Source organism: Jaculus jaculus, chromosome 11 (genome assembly GCF_020740685.1).
Source record: "Jaculus jaculus isolate mJacJac1 chromosome 11, mJacJac1.mat.Y.cur, whole genome shotgun sequence".
Lineage (NCBI taxonomy): Eukaryota > Metazoa > Chordata > Mammalia > Rodentia > Dipodidae > Jaculus > Jaculus jaculus.
This window is the reverse complement of record NC_059112.1, coordinates 95,898,605-95,914,181: the sequence shown is the minus strand read 5'-3', so window position 1 is coordinate 95,914,181 and position 15,577 is coordinate 95,898,605. Positions and strand designations below refer to the sequence as shown.

The 15,577-nt window shown below is 44.8% G+C and overlaps 1 protein-coding gene across 1 annotated transcript in view; it reads right to left on the bottom strand.

Annotated features, from left to right (window-relative positions):
• The window catches only part of Npsr1 (neuropeptide S receptor 1), a 149,931-nt gene that overhangs the window by 18,405 nt on the left and 115,949 nt on the right, over nt 1-15,577 (bottom strand). The window contains exons 5-6 of the mRNA XM_004652295.3: nt 12,830-13,031; nt 4,485-4,561 (exon numbers count right to left, since the gene is read on the bottom strand). Coding sequence (XP_004652352.2) covers nt 4,485-4,561; nt 12,830-13,031 — 279 coding nt within the window. The remainder of the gene's footprint in view (nt 1-4,484; nt 4,562-12,829; nt 13,032-15,577) is intronic.

Sequence of the window (15,577 nt, the reverse complement as noted above, 5' to 3'; positions counted from 1 at the left end):
TTACTGGGCATTCACCGTAAAAGCTCCACATCTCAGTTCAGAAATATTTGCTCAACCATGTTTATAGCTGCTCAGTACATAGTCGCTAAAAACTAGAATCAACCCAGGTGCCCATCATTGGATGAATGGATAACCAATATGTGGTATATCTACATGATGGAATTCCACTCAGCAGTAAGAAAAGAATGACACATTGAAATTTGTAGAAAAATGGTCAAACTTGGAACAGATCATTTTAAGTGAACTCACACAATCACAGAAACATAATTGTTGCATGATCTCACTCATCTGCAGTTCTTAAGCTGGATCATCCCAAGTTGCTGACATAACTGAATAGCATCTTGAGGCTTAGACAATAAGGACAGTAGGGCTTGGGGGAAGGGAAAAGGTGTGTATGGCAGGGGGGACAAAATCTGAACCCCAAATGAACTGGTACCATAGAATCCTATATCCTGGAAATCAGACTAAAAGGTGGAACCCTCAAGCAAACCTTAGAGGGAGCACTTGAATTGAAGGGAACTTTAGAGAGTGAAATGAAACCTAACCTCAAATTTCTCATGTTTCTATTTCTTCTCTGGATTTTTCTTTTCCCTTGGTGCTGGCCTGTATTTCCCTGTACCAGGATGTGGTCTACATGTACAATGAGCTGTTGATCAGACCTACTATGTCTCCTAAGATAAATAAGACAGACTTCTGTCAGAGAACTTGATTACCCACCAGAGGTTAATGGTAAGACCCTACTGCTGAAGACATCAAATGCTGTTGGCCTTGATCATGGAGAGACCTGGTTGGAATCCAGAGGAGAGCCAGTCCCTAGACAATTAGCCCATCTAGTGCTGGAAGGTGCTACATGAGCTACCAGTGGCCAGCATCTGTCCAAGCAACTCAAAGTCTAAGCGACTCTGAAGCAAACAACCTGACATGATGCTCACACAAGTGCAATAGTGGCACTCAGCCATGTTGGGTAACCAACTGCTCTTGGGTTGGCTAACAGATCCACTCAGTGGAAAGGAAACCATATCTGGAACTGGGAAATGAGTCAGAATCATACCCAGATAATGATTCTGCTTTCCATTGTGAAGCTCCCACTAACCTTACACTATAAAAGTGTCTAAACCCTTTTAATTCTCTCTAAACTAATAATGGTTATCCAATTTAACTGGCACTGACTTCACTCTCCATTGGAGAATCTGCTTCTCTTTTTCAGATGGGAATTGGACTTGAGGAGATAAATGGCCCAGTGTACTCCACCCTGGCCCCAGCTGAAACCACAGAGGCATTGGGGAAATGAGCAAGATTTCTGCTCTCTTAGTTAAGCTGATATCAGCACAAGGATGATGGAGGAAAATACCGAGGACACTCAACACCTACCAAACCAGACATCTAGGTGCTCCTAAGTACCCATCACTGAAGTAGACTCAAAATGCTCCCAGGATGGCTCAGGGAATTTTTCAGAAGAGGGGGCAGAAAGATTGTTAGAGCCACAAGTTGGGGCATTTTGCACAGAGACATTGCCTCTCCCCCATAACTGACAGCTGCCCCCATAATGCATGACCCATAATCCCCATGGGGATTGACCTGCATCCCCCCAATGAAAAAGGTCTCTTCAGAAAAGGGTCGGGGGGGGAGGGAAAGGATGGTACCAACATGTGATGATTACATACAAGATATGTCCATGTCTAATAATTATAAAAAAGGAAATGCCAAAAAAAACCCACCAAGGTTGAGAACACTGGGAAAGATAGTTAAGGCCTGCATCTGGGTATGAGACAGCTAACTCAATAAGAGGAAGGACAACACTTGGGGTAGAACAACAAAGATGCCTCAATGGGTTCTGGCTGGCTCACAAAGAACCCCAACTCAAGGTGTACCTCAAGGCACTATGGTCCTTCCCTCTAGTAAACTTTTATGGATAGTTGCATCTTCATACATATTCATAAATCTAGTTATAACATACCAAACTGTGGCTAAGGATAACTTTCCAAGCAAGTCTATTCCAGAAATGAGGTCACCTCAGACTGCCCCAGGATAGGAAAGGTGGTGGTGGTTCAGGTGGGGTGGGGTTGGGGGGGGGGGAGAAATGACAAGCCCAGACTCATAGCCCAGATTCTAGAGACAGCCTTTGGCCATTGCTGCTTGTCTGGGTCTGATCTCCACACTGCAGGTCTGGGGCTGATGCACTTATTTTGTGCTTCTGCTTTATCACCTGCTAAAATGAAGCCTTGACTACCTGATTTCTCTACCTGCTCTCTGGGGTGAATTCTTCTCCATTAGGGGCACATGAAACAAAACTGTTGCCACTATCAGGATTGGAGGGACTATAGGAGGAGGCATATTTCCCTCCCAATAACAATGTCACCATGTGCTACATTTCATAGAAACAGCAAACTCCCTGACCTTTAAGTCTGTCTTTTGTCTACAAGATACATCCTTGGAAGTTGGACAGAGATGAAAGGAGATGGAGAAGACCCAGTGTGGCGGCGGGCTGGCAATAGCTGTTCCGTCTGCTCCTCGGTCTATGTTGCTGATACACAGGGCCCTAGACTGCAGCCTGTGGCCAGGAGCCATCCGGCTTAGGCAGCTGTCATTCTCATCCCCTGGAACTGTCTTTGACATGTGGGAGAATACAAGAGAATGGAAACGCACCCAGCAAAGGTGTGAAGGTGTAACTCTCCTCATTCTGCTAGAGACACACTGTCAGTTGCAATAACCTTTGCCTATTTCACATCCCTTGGGAGAAAGGGACTTCAAGAGTGTTAATCCCTGTCCTGATCTGATACAGGTGTTAGCTACAGGTCCACAGAAGGAAGGTTTAGAGAGAATCTAATTCAGCCACTCATTTTAACAGTTTGGAGACCAGAGAGATTTCATGAATTTGAAAGGCGTTGTGGTGGTTTGCTTCAGGTAGTACCCCATAAACTTAGGTGTTCTGAATGCTAGGTTCCCAGCTGATGGAGATTTGTGAATTAACGCATCCTGGAGGCAGTGTATTGTTGGGGGCAGGCTTATGCGTGTTATAGCCAGTGTCCCCATGTCAGTGTTTTGCACACTTTCCTATTGCTGTTGTCCACCTTATGTTGCCCAGGGGGTGATGTCCACCCTCTGCTCATGCTATCATATTCCCCTGCCATCATAGAGCTTCCCCTCAAACCTGTAAGCCAAAATAAACCTCTTTTTCCCACAAGCTGCTCTTGGTTGGATGATTTCTACCAACAATGTGAACCTGACTGCAACAGGTATCATAGCTATTAGTAGTACATCTCAAAACAGATGCCAGTTTTATTTTCCCAGATTTTTTTTTTTCTGGAATTTAGTGCCCTTCTCTGAGGGCATATAGCTGATGTTTATGTTGGTGTGTGCTGCTGTTATTGTTGAATATATGACTCTAGGTGTGTGAGGGTTTGTATGTGTGTAGATATTTTCTTCCTGTGGGCTGTGAAGTGTGTGTATATGTTTGTGTGTGTGTGTGTGTGTGTGTGTGCACAGAAGCAATGGGAGGAAGAATAAGGACCCAAGCAGAGCAGTCTCACTCTAAAGAATTGTCATATTATTATAAATACAAAGTTGGAGCCCTTTCCCTTGTTTGTTCATCACATTGCTGTCTTATTCAAGGTAACTCAGGCCCCATGCCCTTGTCTGAGAAGCAGAGCCACATCCACATCTCCTAGCTGTTGTTTAGAGGTGTTTTGCATCCAGGTTCACTGAATCAGAACTTGGAGAAGGGAGACGGCTTAGTGGTTAAGGCATCTGCCTACAACGCCAAAGGATCCTGGTTCAACTCTCCAGGACCCATGTAAGCCAGATGTACAAGGTGGTGCATGTGTCTGCAAGTTTGTTTGCAGAGGCTGGAGGCCCTGGCACGCCTATTCTCTCTCTCCCTCTCTCTGCCTCTTTCTTTCTTTCACTCTCTCTCAAATAAATAAATAAAAATAAAGTTAAAAAAAAAAAAAGAACTTGGAGAAGGGTCCTAAAGTGCAAGCTCAGCACCACATTGGGCTGGAGTATCATGGGAAACACGTGGACTGAGTCTCACCTGGCTCATTATCCGTCCGTGAACAGATAGATTTACAGATGTCTAAACTGCAGCCAACTAGCAAAGCCCATCGTCACGTCTGGTGGATGTGTCCTCCTCAAACAGGGCCATTCGTCACTGCATACTTCTGGGTGACCCCTGCCTGGCCGACAGCTGAGGTTACTCTCTCTGACGCTGTCGAGGCTGGTGCAAGGGATGTTGCTAGAGCAGCAGGCCAGGCTCAAAGTACCCTCTGCCTCCTCTCAGTTTTCAGAGAGGTGGCATGGAAGACAGAGCCTCCTGGGGACAGCCTCTGATGGGTCTATTTGTGGTCAGATCTTTGTATTACCATGGAAATTCGATAAAAGCCTGCAGGCATACATTTCCAGGAAGCCTCAGCTCACATTTCTGCTAAGCGAAAAACCTCCACAGGAGATGAATTAGCCAAGAGTTGGGAGATGCAGAGACTTACCTGAGCAGTTGGAAATCACCATCTCGTGGGCTTTGCTTTTAATCCAAATGGTTCGGATCACAATGCCATAGATGCTGCTGCAGAAGGAATGAAAGGGAAAATGAAAATGGTTGATAGGTCCCTACTGTGAGGAGGCAGGGGTCAGACCTACTATCCCACTTCCTCTTGGGTGAGGTGCAGAGGAAAGCGACTTTTGACCAGTGCTATGCCCTACACTTGCTGACACTGGGAAGACCATAGGATCAGCTACATGTAGCTACTAGTGTTTTAAACAAGGAGATGAGGACCTGGAGAAGTTAAATAATCTAGGTTTTTACAGCTGCAGCGTTAATTAGAATTCAAACACAGGTTTTTAAGGTAGAAAGATCTAGGTCTCTTCCATTACATGCATTTGTTCTACAGTTTATATTTTGCCAGTTATTTTATGGATTTGGGGGGGTAGTGCTGGGAAGGAATTCAAGGCTAGGAAAGTACTATATTGCTCAGTTACTCTCCCCCATTTTTGCATATGTGATGACATGTGTTGGCACATGTGTGTAGAAGCATGTAAAAAATGTTTTGGAAGTCCAGAAGACAACTTTGAAAGCTATGCTCAGAAATACTGACCATTTCTTTTTGAGGCAGGGTCTCTCATTGGCCTGGAGCTCCCAATTCAACTGGACTGGCTGGCCAGTAAGATCCAGGGGTCCCCCTGTCTCTTCCTCCCGACTGCTGAGTTTGTTAGTGTGCACCACTGTAACTAGAATTTTTAGGTGAGAACTCAGGCCCTCTTGCTTGTGAGGCATGCACTTTGCCCACTGAGCTCTGTTATTTGGCTCTCCTCTATTTATTTTTAGAGAAAAAAGGTGTCACTATGTCACCCAGGTTAGCCTCAAATTCATAATCTTCCTATCACCAACCGCTTTCTAAATTCCAGGATTATAGGAGTGTGCCAACATTCCCAGCTGATATTTTACAGTCTCTGTGTCCCTGCCTCACCTTCATGTCTCTGTTGGATCCTGTCTCCTCAGGCCTGTGATTTGCCTCTGATCAATGCAGTGCTACACATACGATTACATAGACTGGGGGGGGGGCGGGGGGCGTCTGTCTTGCTAGTCTCTCACTTCTGGTGAGAAGCTGGCTATGAAGCAGAAAGATGCTGTGAATCCTGGAGCCCCAGTGAATCTGATAGATCCTAGATAGAGCCGTCTCCAATTAAGCCTCTCTTTATCCTCCAACCCTAGCTAGCCTCTTGAAGGTCACCTTGCCCAAACATTGACCCAGTTAGCCCTGTCTAGGCCACTGGCCCACAGACACTTCATTTAACAGATATATGTTTTTAATAATAAGCAAAATTAATGGCTTTATTTATTTAGTACAAAACAATTTTAAGGCAATATATATATATATATATATATATATATATATATATATATATATATAACAATTTATTTATTAGAGAGAGAGAGAGAGAGAGAATGAGTGTGCCAGGGCCTCCAGCTACTGCAAATGAACTCCAGATGCATGTACTACCTTTTGCATCTGGCTTATGTGGGTACTGGGGAATCTAACTTGTATCCTAAAGCTTTGCAGGTAAGTGTCTTAACCACTAAGCCATCTCTCCAGTCCCAATTTGAAGACACTGGAAGATTAGATTTGGGGCTGGGGAGATGGCTCAGTGAGTAAAGTGCTTATAGCGCAAGGCTGAGGACCTGAGCTTAGATCCTCAACGTCCTTGCAAAGCCAGGTGCCCTGGAAGGTATATGCCACTTCCAGAGGTATATATATATTTTAACTCAATAGGTTGTGACTATTTGCTACTTGGTAACTGATAATTAATACATTGAGCCTTAGTTGAGATTCTATAAAATGGAGTTAATAGTACAAATCTCTTGAATTTTTGAGTGTTAGCTATGACTCTGAGGACTGAGATTTATAAATCAATGAAGACTTAAAAACATAATTCCATTTCTCTTTTTAACCAGTTTTTAAAAGTTCTATAATATCCATTCTTCAAGGATAAAAAGCTGTGCCTAATAGAATGCTAATAATTACACACATCAGCAATTTTTGCATTCTGTCTCCTTTGATAAGTATAAAAGCTTAGACACTTCCTAATGCTGTTTGACGTTTCAAACTTGTTTAAATACTCAACTAAAAACTTTGAGACAAAGCATAGCATAATCTTTCTTCTTTAGAATTATTAGTAAAAAAAAAAAATTCAAAACTCCACTTTGCAGCAGTAGCTACAAAGTACTAATTGCTTCTAGCGATTTTGAGACAATAACTTAATGCCTAAGGAGAGCTCTGTAGTCCTTGCTGGCCTTCCTCTTCTTGCTTAACAAACTCCTCAGAATGCTCCAGGGAACTCCGGGGCCTTTACAAAGCATTCCACTCCTTATCATATTCCTTTCCAAGGTCTTCCGTGGAATTTATATGAATTCACTAAAGAACAATGAGAAAAAGTTATCATTAGGCGTTTCTTTATTCTAAATTGATTAAGGGAAACTTGTTTTCCAGGTAGATAAAGTACAGGGTTTTTCCAGTTGCTGTAACCAAACACTTGAAGAGATACAAGGCAGGGAGGGGTGATTTTGGCTCATGGTTTGGAGGGAAGGCATAGCAACCAGGGGGGCTCACAGCTAGGTGGGCAGCAGTGGGAGGCTGCTTGCTCACACTCGGGTGTGTTAGGAAACAGAGATGGGACAGGCATTAGGAATATGTACGTGCTTGTGTGTGCACAAAGGAGTCCCGGGTTGGGGGGGTGCAGAGAAGTGTGATGCTCATCAGAGCAGCTTCCGAGGGGCAGGTTGGTGGGAAGAAGTTTAGATTTCACTGTCCTGGTCGTCCACACTAAACTACGGCTCTGCCTGTGCCGTGGAGTAGGAAACCATTGCGCTAGCCTGCAAGACAGCGACAATCATGTGAGTGACTCACATGGTCACAGACCATGACTTTATGAAGTGGCTGCAGCTGACTTACTTCCCACAGTTGCAACTCAAAAGGAAGGGCTGGCTAAACTGTAAAAACCTGGGTGCCTTCCATACCTCTGTCTCTTCAGTGAGGGTCACGTTTCCCTGTCAGACCCGGGTGCCAGCCAACACTGAAACAAAGCTTGTAGCGGAGTCCTTCCTTCTTTCCTGGATCTCCTCCTTTAAAATGTCACTTTCTTTTCCAAAAGTACCCCAGAATATACCTGATTTTACCACATTGGCCTGAACTGGGTCAAACAGCCATTTCTGATCTATTTACATGCCAATGGTAGGAGCAGCTATGAGTGGCTAAGAAGTGGGAATGAAACAGGTATTGGGCATTCGCTCGCAAACATCCACAATAACCAAGCAGATGGATGAGAGCACCTGTTTTCAATCTTTCACCACCAGTTGGAAAACAATACAGAGGAGGTCACTTCATTTCCTGGCATGATGGGTCAATTCAGAACCCATCATTCTCCTTGGCCTTGGGCATCATGCCCACAGTGGATGCTGGGCAGGTCTCTGGGGGTCTTTTTAGCCACCATGGTGTTGACCCTCCACACAGGACCATTCTGAGCCTATTCTTCAAGCAAAATAAATGGATTTTTTTTTTACACATATCACAAATCAGTGCTCCATGACTAACGCACATTTTCCCCATTTATTCCTCTGCAATTATGGTCATGGATCTTTTCCATCCACACCTTTGTCTTGAGGGATAAGAAGATGGGAAGGTGAATATAAATCAATGAGCTTGTAAGAATATAAGCACAGTTGAAGCAAAGTAATGACATCAGGGCCAGCAGCCCTTCCTGCAACAATTACACTGTTATGTCAAGTGCAGTCTGAAAGCACAGGAGTTATTTTGGCCCAGAAAGGCAGTGCATCGCCTTGGCTGTCAGTCACTAGGATGTCAAGGCCTGGGAGCCTGATTGAGTTGATGATAGAACCACGAAATCTTTATTCATGCACAGACCTCAGGAGAGCTCACTGCAAATGATGGTCTCCTTCCTCCCCACTTCTCACCTTACCCCCATCTTTTCTTCTTTCCTTCCACATATACTTACACAGAGAACTGCCATATGCTAAAAGCTGCTCTAGATAGTATATAGCCAGGATTTTCTACATTAGGAGAGAGGAGGGAGGGAGGAAGAAAAGGAGGGGAGGAAGGGAAAGAGTGAGACACTGAGAAAGAGCCAGCCAGATGCAGTGAGGCTTACAGAGTTCCACGCCAGTCTGCGGTGTGACTGGTATAGCTCAGGAGTCAATCTGCACTGCCCACTTGTTCCAGCGTTTACCCAGTGCCCATTGTACGCCAGATGCTAATCACTTGTGTGATGCAGCCATGCTGGCAGGCTGTTACACTACCGCAAAGTTCTTGAGGTGACTTGGACAAAGTGAGATTGAGTCTAGGGAGTAAACATCCAAGGCATCACTTCTTTTTGCCCAGCGCTGCCAAGGACAAATCTAACACGGAGTTACTAGCAATGAGACATGAAGGATATGGCCTAGCAGGGTAGAAGCAAGGCAGGGTGAGCCTGCGAGAGTGCCCAGGCATGAGGGAGCATGTGTGCAAAGGCATATGAGTGAGAGGAGTGTGGTATGGTCTGGAAATGTGCTTCGTTATAGCCAGGGAAGCAGATGCAAGGAGGGGGTGTCACCCTGGAGCAGCTAATGTCAAGTTACTCACAACATATTAGAAACAGAACAATGTTAATTGTATAAAGAATATCTCTAGTGATAAAGAATATAGAAACAGGGCTGGAGTGATGGCTTAGTGGTTAAGGCACTTACTTGCCTGCAAAGCCTAAGGACCCGCGTTCGAATTTCTAGTACCCATGTAAGCCAGATGCATAACGGGGTGCACGCGTCTGGAGTTTGTTTGCAGTGGTTGGAGGCCCTGGCATGCCCATTCTCTCTCCCCCTCCCTCTCTCTCTCTCTTTCTCTCTAAATGGATAAATAAAGTAAATATAAAAAAGAATACGGAAACATTAAAACAAAAATAACTAAAAGGATGTAAATATTTGAGAGACACCAAAGTGATAGTAAAACACATAAATGTGTTTATCTTATGTGTAATGAAAGGAATGCAAATTAAACCAAAAGTGATCGAGGCTGGGGAGATGACTCAGTGGTTAAAGATGTTTGCTGGCAAGTCTGTCTACCTGAGTTTGATCCTCCTCGGTACCCACATAAAGCCAGATACCATGGATGTGTGTTTGAAATCCCATCATGCCTCTGGCAATGCTAGGTGGAGCCGGGAGAACCTGGAAGCTCACAGGCAGCAGTGACGAAACAGCAGGAGAGACCCTCCGACGGCCACACACGCGCAGGCACAATGGCAAGTGAGGGCCTATATGTACATCATGTAAGTAAATAAGTCAATAAATAACAACTCACTTTAATTTTCAAAAAGATAACTTGTGTGGTGGCTCACATTTGTAATCTCAGCACTTGGGAGACTAAGACAAGTGTTACCTACCAGAGTTGCGAGCTATCCTGGGCTACCTAGCAAGTTGCAGACTAGGCTAGGCTACAAAAAGAGACCCGGTCTCAAAATAACAAAACCCTAAACAAAAAAAAAAAGAAGCAAAAGACCAATAAAACTTTCCCTACCCCCAAAGGAACCCCCTCAAAGGTAAAGGTTACAGCCCCCTCCCCCGTAGTTCCAGCAAATTTGTTGTTGTTGTTGTTCATTTTTTATTTATTTGAGAGTGAGAGTGAGAGAGAGAGAGAGAGAGAGAGAGAGAGAATGGGCGTGCCAGGGCCTCCAGCCACTGCAAACGAAATCCAGATGCGTGCGCCCCTGTGCATCTGGCTAGTGTGGGACCTGGAGAATCAAGCCTCAAACCGGGGTCCTTAGGCTTCACAGGCAAGCGCTTAACCGCTAAGTCATCTCTCCAGCCCAGTTTCAGCAGATTTTTAAACAGATATTTAGCATGTTTGAGGAACCATGAGGTATGGCTGATGAAACCAGAGAATACTTTCTTTGAATTCTTTGTTTATATCTTCGAATTAATAGTTTATTTAACTTTTTCTGGGAGAGCCACCAGTAACAAGAGAATCAAGCCAAAGGAGGTCACAATAAGGAAAAGGGAAAGAGCTGAAGGAAGGAAGGAGGGAGGAAGGGAGGGAGAAAGGGAGGAAGAGAAGAAAGGAGGAGAGGAGGGAAGTAGGGAGGAAGTGAAGAAGGAAAGATGGTGGAGGGGGGCAGAGAGGGAGGAGAGGGAAAGAGGAAGTCACCCTTAGGTCTTAGAGAGATGAAATTATAGCAAGTATACCAGCAATGAATTAGCAAACCAGCTCTCACAAATTCTGCCTGGGCCTGCACTTGGTTCAAGAGGTGGCAGATGCCATGTCCTCCTGGGAGAAAAGCCACATTCTCTGCCTAGGGGGAGGGGTGAGAATTGAATGAGCATCAGGCTTCCTGCCAGATAGGAAATACTTCAGATAAACTCAAGGACAAGAAGGTCATGATGGGGTTTGAAGCCCCGAGTCAGGAGCAATTTTTAAGGAACCTTTGGTTTGCTCAGAATCAAGTAAAAAACCCCTTTAGAAGCCATTTCCAAATTTGAAGCAAAACCAATTCTGTTCAGCCTTTTTAAAGAGCCCTAAAAATACCCGTACAAGTTAAGCAGCAGGTAGGTTGAAGGATCAGTGCTGAGGTAAAAGTCGGAGCAAATTAATGAGGGAAAGAAAATTCAGACAGTGACAGATCTGCCCAGGAACTGGCCACTGTGAGTTATGTGGGTTGCTACTGCTGTTCACAAGCCTCTTGTTAAGGAAGGGCTTTGGCAGAGAGTTTCTTGAACTGATGGGAAATCAATCAGAAGGGAATCCAGGACCTGCTCTGCCACTGAAATCAGTATCTCAGTGGCCTGTGATACTCCAGCCGCCCCTTGCAAAGGCTTTCCCAGGGCCCCGGGGTCTCCTCCTTCCCCAAGGGTCCCGCCCCTGCCAATTCTGTTGCTAAGACTCACCTTGGACTGGCTGCCTACATAACCATTCATCTTCCCTCCAAATGCCCGCCCATGATCACTGCAGTGGAGAGGAGAGCAGTAAAGTTGAAACAAACACCTCTTGGGTGCAGGAACAGTAAAATAATCAGTGACTTAAGTGCAATTTTAGTTACAAGAATTTCTGTCACTTTGATGTTATCCAAAATCCAAATGCTGACCCTACTTTGCCCCGAACATTCTGTGACAATCGTTGCAGGCAAGGGCACCATGTAATACTACAGGGTTGTTATAGTCCACACGCACACCCACGGTGGAAGTTTTCTCCCCGTACCCCCTTACCCTATGCACAGCCACAGGGCCACTGTTGCACGGATGGTTCTGCCATGTGACCAAGGGAGATGTTGCCGTGAACGGGCTATAAGGTCTTCTCACCTCATGGACCATTTCTATAGGACCATGGAAATGCTCTCTAGGTTGACTGTCCCAGCCTTTCACAATGAAACTCCCCCTCCTGGGTCACTTAACAACTTCTCTCCCATGGGCATCACGTACCTACCTGTTCCCTCACAGTCCTCACCCACACTCTGGCCTCTGGTCACCAGAAAACCTGATGCCTCCCTACCTCCCCCTTACTCCACCTGAATCCTTTCCTCCTTTAGTGGTGGATTCCAACTAGTGTTTTGTGTAAGCAGTTAGATGTGGTGACTCATACTTTTATTTATTTATTTTTTAAAAAATATTTGCAAGTGGAAAGTGAGAGAGAGAGAATATGGAGGCACCAGGACCCCTTGCTGTTACATATGAACTCCAGGTACATAAGTCACTTTGTACATATGGCTTTACTTGGATACATGGGATTTGAAACTGGGCCAGCAGGTTTTGCAAGCAAGAGCCTCAGACAGCTGAGCCATTTTCTCAATCCAACATATACCTTGAATCCTAGTACTCAGGAAGCTGAGGCAGGAGGATCACTGTGAGTTTAAAGGCCAGCCTGGGCTGTAGGGTGAGTACCAGATCAGCCTAGCTCAAGTGAGACCCTGTTTCAAAAAGTGAAGACAAAAAAATTCCTAAAGCTAGTATTATGTCTTCTAGTTATTGGAACATCCATATGGCATAGGCGAAAGAACATGGTATGCAATCAGACAGACCTGCGTTTTTCAATCATATGTGATGTTGGGTAAATTACTTAACCTCTCTGATCTTGGGTTTTATCATTTGCAAAATTTCACAGGACTCGGGATCATTGTTAGCCACTTAGCCCAACGCCACGTCTTCAGTAAGTGTTCGTTCCTTCCCCCCAAATCTGATTCGGGAGAGTTGGGCTTAGTGCATGCATGTCGCATTAGAGAGGAGTCCTGTGTCCTAGCTAATTCCCTCAAGGAAATCAGAGCCAGTAGGTATCTGAAGGGCAAAGCAGGAAAAAGTACCCACCTGATGATTGCCAGGGGGATGAAGTACACCAGGAAAGCCACGACGGTCATGTAGGGGGTCCAGTAGGAGTCATCCGGCCACAGAGCCCAGCACTGAACCTCACCGTTGGATAGTGTCCTTTTCCCAAATATGATCAAGGTGGGGATGGAGAACAGGAAGGAGAGAGTCCAGGCAATCCCAACAAGAACCTTGGCCTGCTTTTCTACTCAGAGAAGAGAGAAAGACAAGAGAATCACACGGATGCACCTGCAAACATGCTATGGGAGCACACCAGGTCCTCTGTGGAAAGGATTTCCTTGTGAGTGCCATGGAGTCCTTACTGTACCCCATTGCCTCAGTTTCCTCACAAGCACAATGGGGATGAAGCCACCTGCAGTGCCCGGCTATCACCAGAGGGCACAGAGGCGCCCACACCCACTCTCCCCTCACCCTGAGCACCTCAGACAATCCTTTCTTTAAGCTCATTTAACCTGCTGGTAAAATTTCCTAGCCATAGGTTTAATCGTGCAATTCTTTAGTTAGTAGTCAAAAATGAGAGTTTTGTAATATCTTCTATTTATTTATATGGTTCTGTCTACACATGTCCTTTGTCCATTGTTTTAATCGGCATGTTCTTATTTCTTAGTCGTAATTGCCACAAGATCCTTCACTTGTCACACGCTGTTGCTGTTACCTGAGACAAACATCGGACCAGAAGCAGTTTAAGGGAGGAACTGGTTTATTTCAGACTTAAAGGTTTCAGGGGCAGTTTCATCATGGTGGAGGAATCTGGCATACTTCAGTATGTTTTTTCTTACCAGAGAGACCACTGCCAGCACCAGTAAACACTAACAACCAGAGCTCAAACTGGCCCTCTGCAACACTTTAATAACCTACTGGGCTGGACTCAAGATCTGCCCCTAGTGACACACCTCCCCCAGCAGGGCTCCACCTGCTGAAAAGTGAGGCTATGAAGGACAAAATTACCTTGAAACCAGCACATATGCAAATGGTATCCATGTGCCTTTTTGCTTTTGTTCCTGGTTTTACTTGTATAAATAGTTTAGGATATTGGTATAGTAAAAAAAAAAAAAAAAAAAAAAAACAAACCCAAAACCTATTTCTCTTACTACTTCTACTTCTATTATGATTCCTAGAAAGAGTGTTTCCTTTTCAAGAGAGTAAAAGTTTTGTCATTATGCTTTCTTAGTACATTGTTATCTTCCCAACCCAGCTGGGACCTACTTGTAATTGCTGTAACATATGGTGATTTAATTTATTTTTCGAATGGCTGCAGAGCAAGTCCAACATTGTATATTGACAAACTCATTCTTTTCCAAGTGGTTTGAAGTTTGGTATGGTTAATATGTTCTGTTCTGCTTCCAGGAACATATTGTTCTAATTATCAGAGTTTGAGATTGTGTTTTAATACCTACTCTGCATATTTCTCTTTATCATTACTGACATTTTACTAAATATTCTTATATGTGTTTTCCATAAAAAAAGCCCTCATATTACCAGCCTCTCTGGAGTTACTGACTAAGGAAAATGTCACTTTAGTAAAAGCAGAAAGAACAAAATTCACTAAAAGCACACGAGTTAGCCTATACCACTGTCAAGGCAAGTACAATGATCACATTGGCCCCCTTTCTCACAGCTCACTGGTGACACCCAATATTCTGCTTTTTCTGTTAACTCTGTTTTCCTTGAGGGGAAATTCTGTGGAATGACATTTTAACTTTATTATCTACTTTCTCCCAATTTAGCTTATGTTTTTACACACACACAGGGTTTTTTTTTTTAATTTTTAAATTTATTTATTTGAAAGATAGAGGCAGATAGAAAGAGAGAGAACGGGCACCCCAGGGCCTCAAGCCACTGCAAACAAATGCTGCCTTGTGCATTTGGCTTATGTGGGTACTGTGCAATCAAACCTGGGGTCCTTTGGCTTTGCAGGAAAGTGCCTTAACCATTAAGCCATCTCTCCAGCCCCCCCACCCCCACATTTTTAAATTAGGCTTTCTGTGTCTCTTTAGTTAGAATTTCTGTTAGGTTCATGGTATGGTCAGTTTTCATTTGGCTTGTGGGAAGGTAGGAGAAGAAAGCTGTGGGCTCTGCCTATGGGCAGGGGTCCTCTGACAGGTGTCTACCACCAAGGCATGGGTGTTTCTCGGGACCCCGTTCTGTTTCTTTAAGTCTTGCATCTCCACTCGGCTTCTACTCAGAAGCAGAGGCCCCTGCTGTCTGCCTGGGCTGGGGAGTGTTGTGGAAGGGAGCAGGGGACTTTCAGTTTTGTGAGGAACAGCCCACAGCTGCGGCTCCCTGCGCCCCTTTCCTGCACCAGCACTTGCGGGGTCAACTCCCACTCCACACACCAGCAGGGAGTCTTACTGGCTATGTTTTCTTCGGACCATCTGCTTTCCTCTTTCAGGGGTCCCTCACCATTCCTGCACCAACAAAGTGATCCTTCTTTTCTTCCCCCTTCAATCAATTAAAAATGTCCAAATTTTCTATAGCTTTTAGGTACGGAAGATGAGCTACGTGTTTCTGGAAAACAAGTAGCTTGAAGTGAGAGTGCTCGTTTTTCTGCAAAGCTGTGCTTGTCAACAGGGCAGTAAAGGCACAAGGTGGACGCACTTTTGTCAGGGTGAATGGACACAGCATGGGTCTGGCCAACTCCCCTTAGCAGCTCTGGGTTAGCCATGGGAGCCATGAGGTTTCCCAAGGCTCCCATGCCTTCTTTTCCACATTGTTTGGGGATACATGATG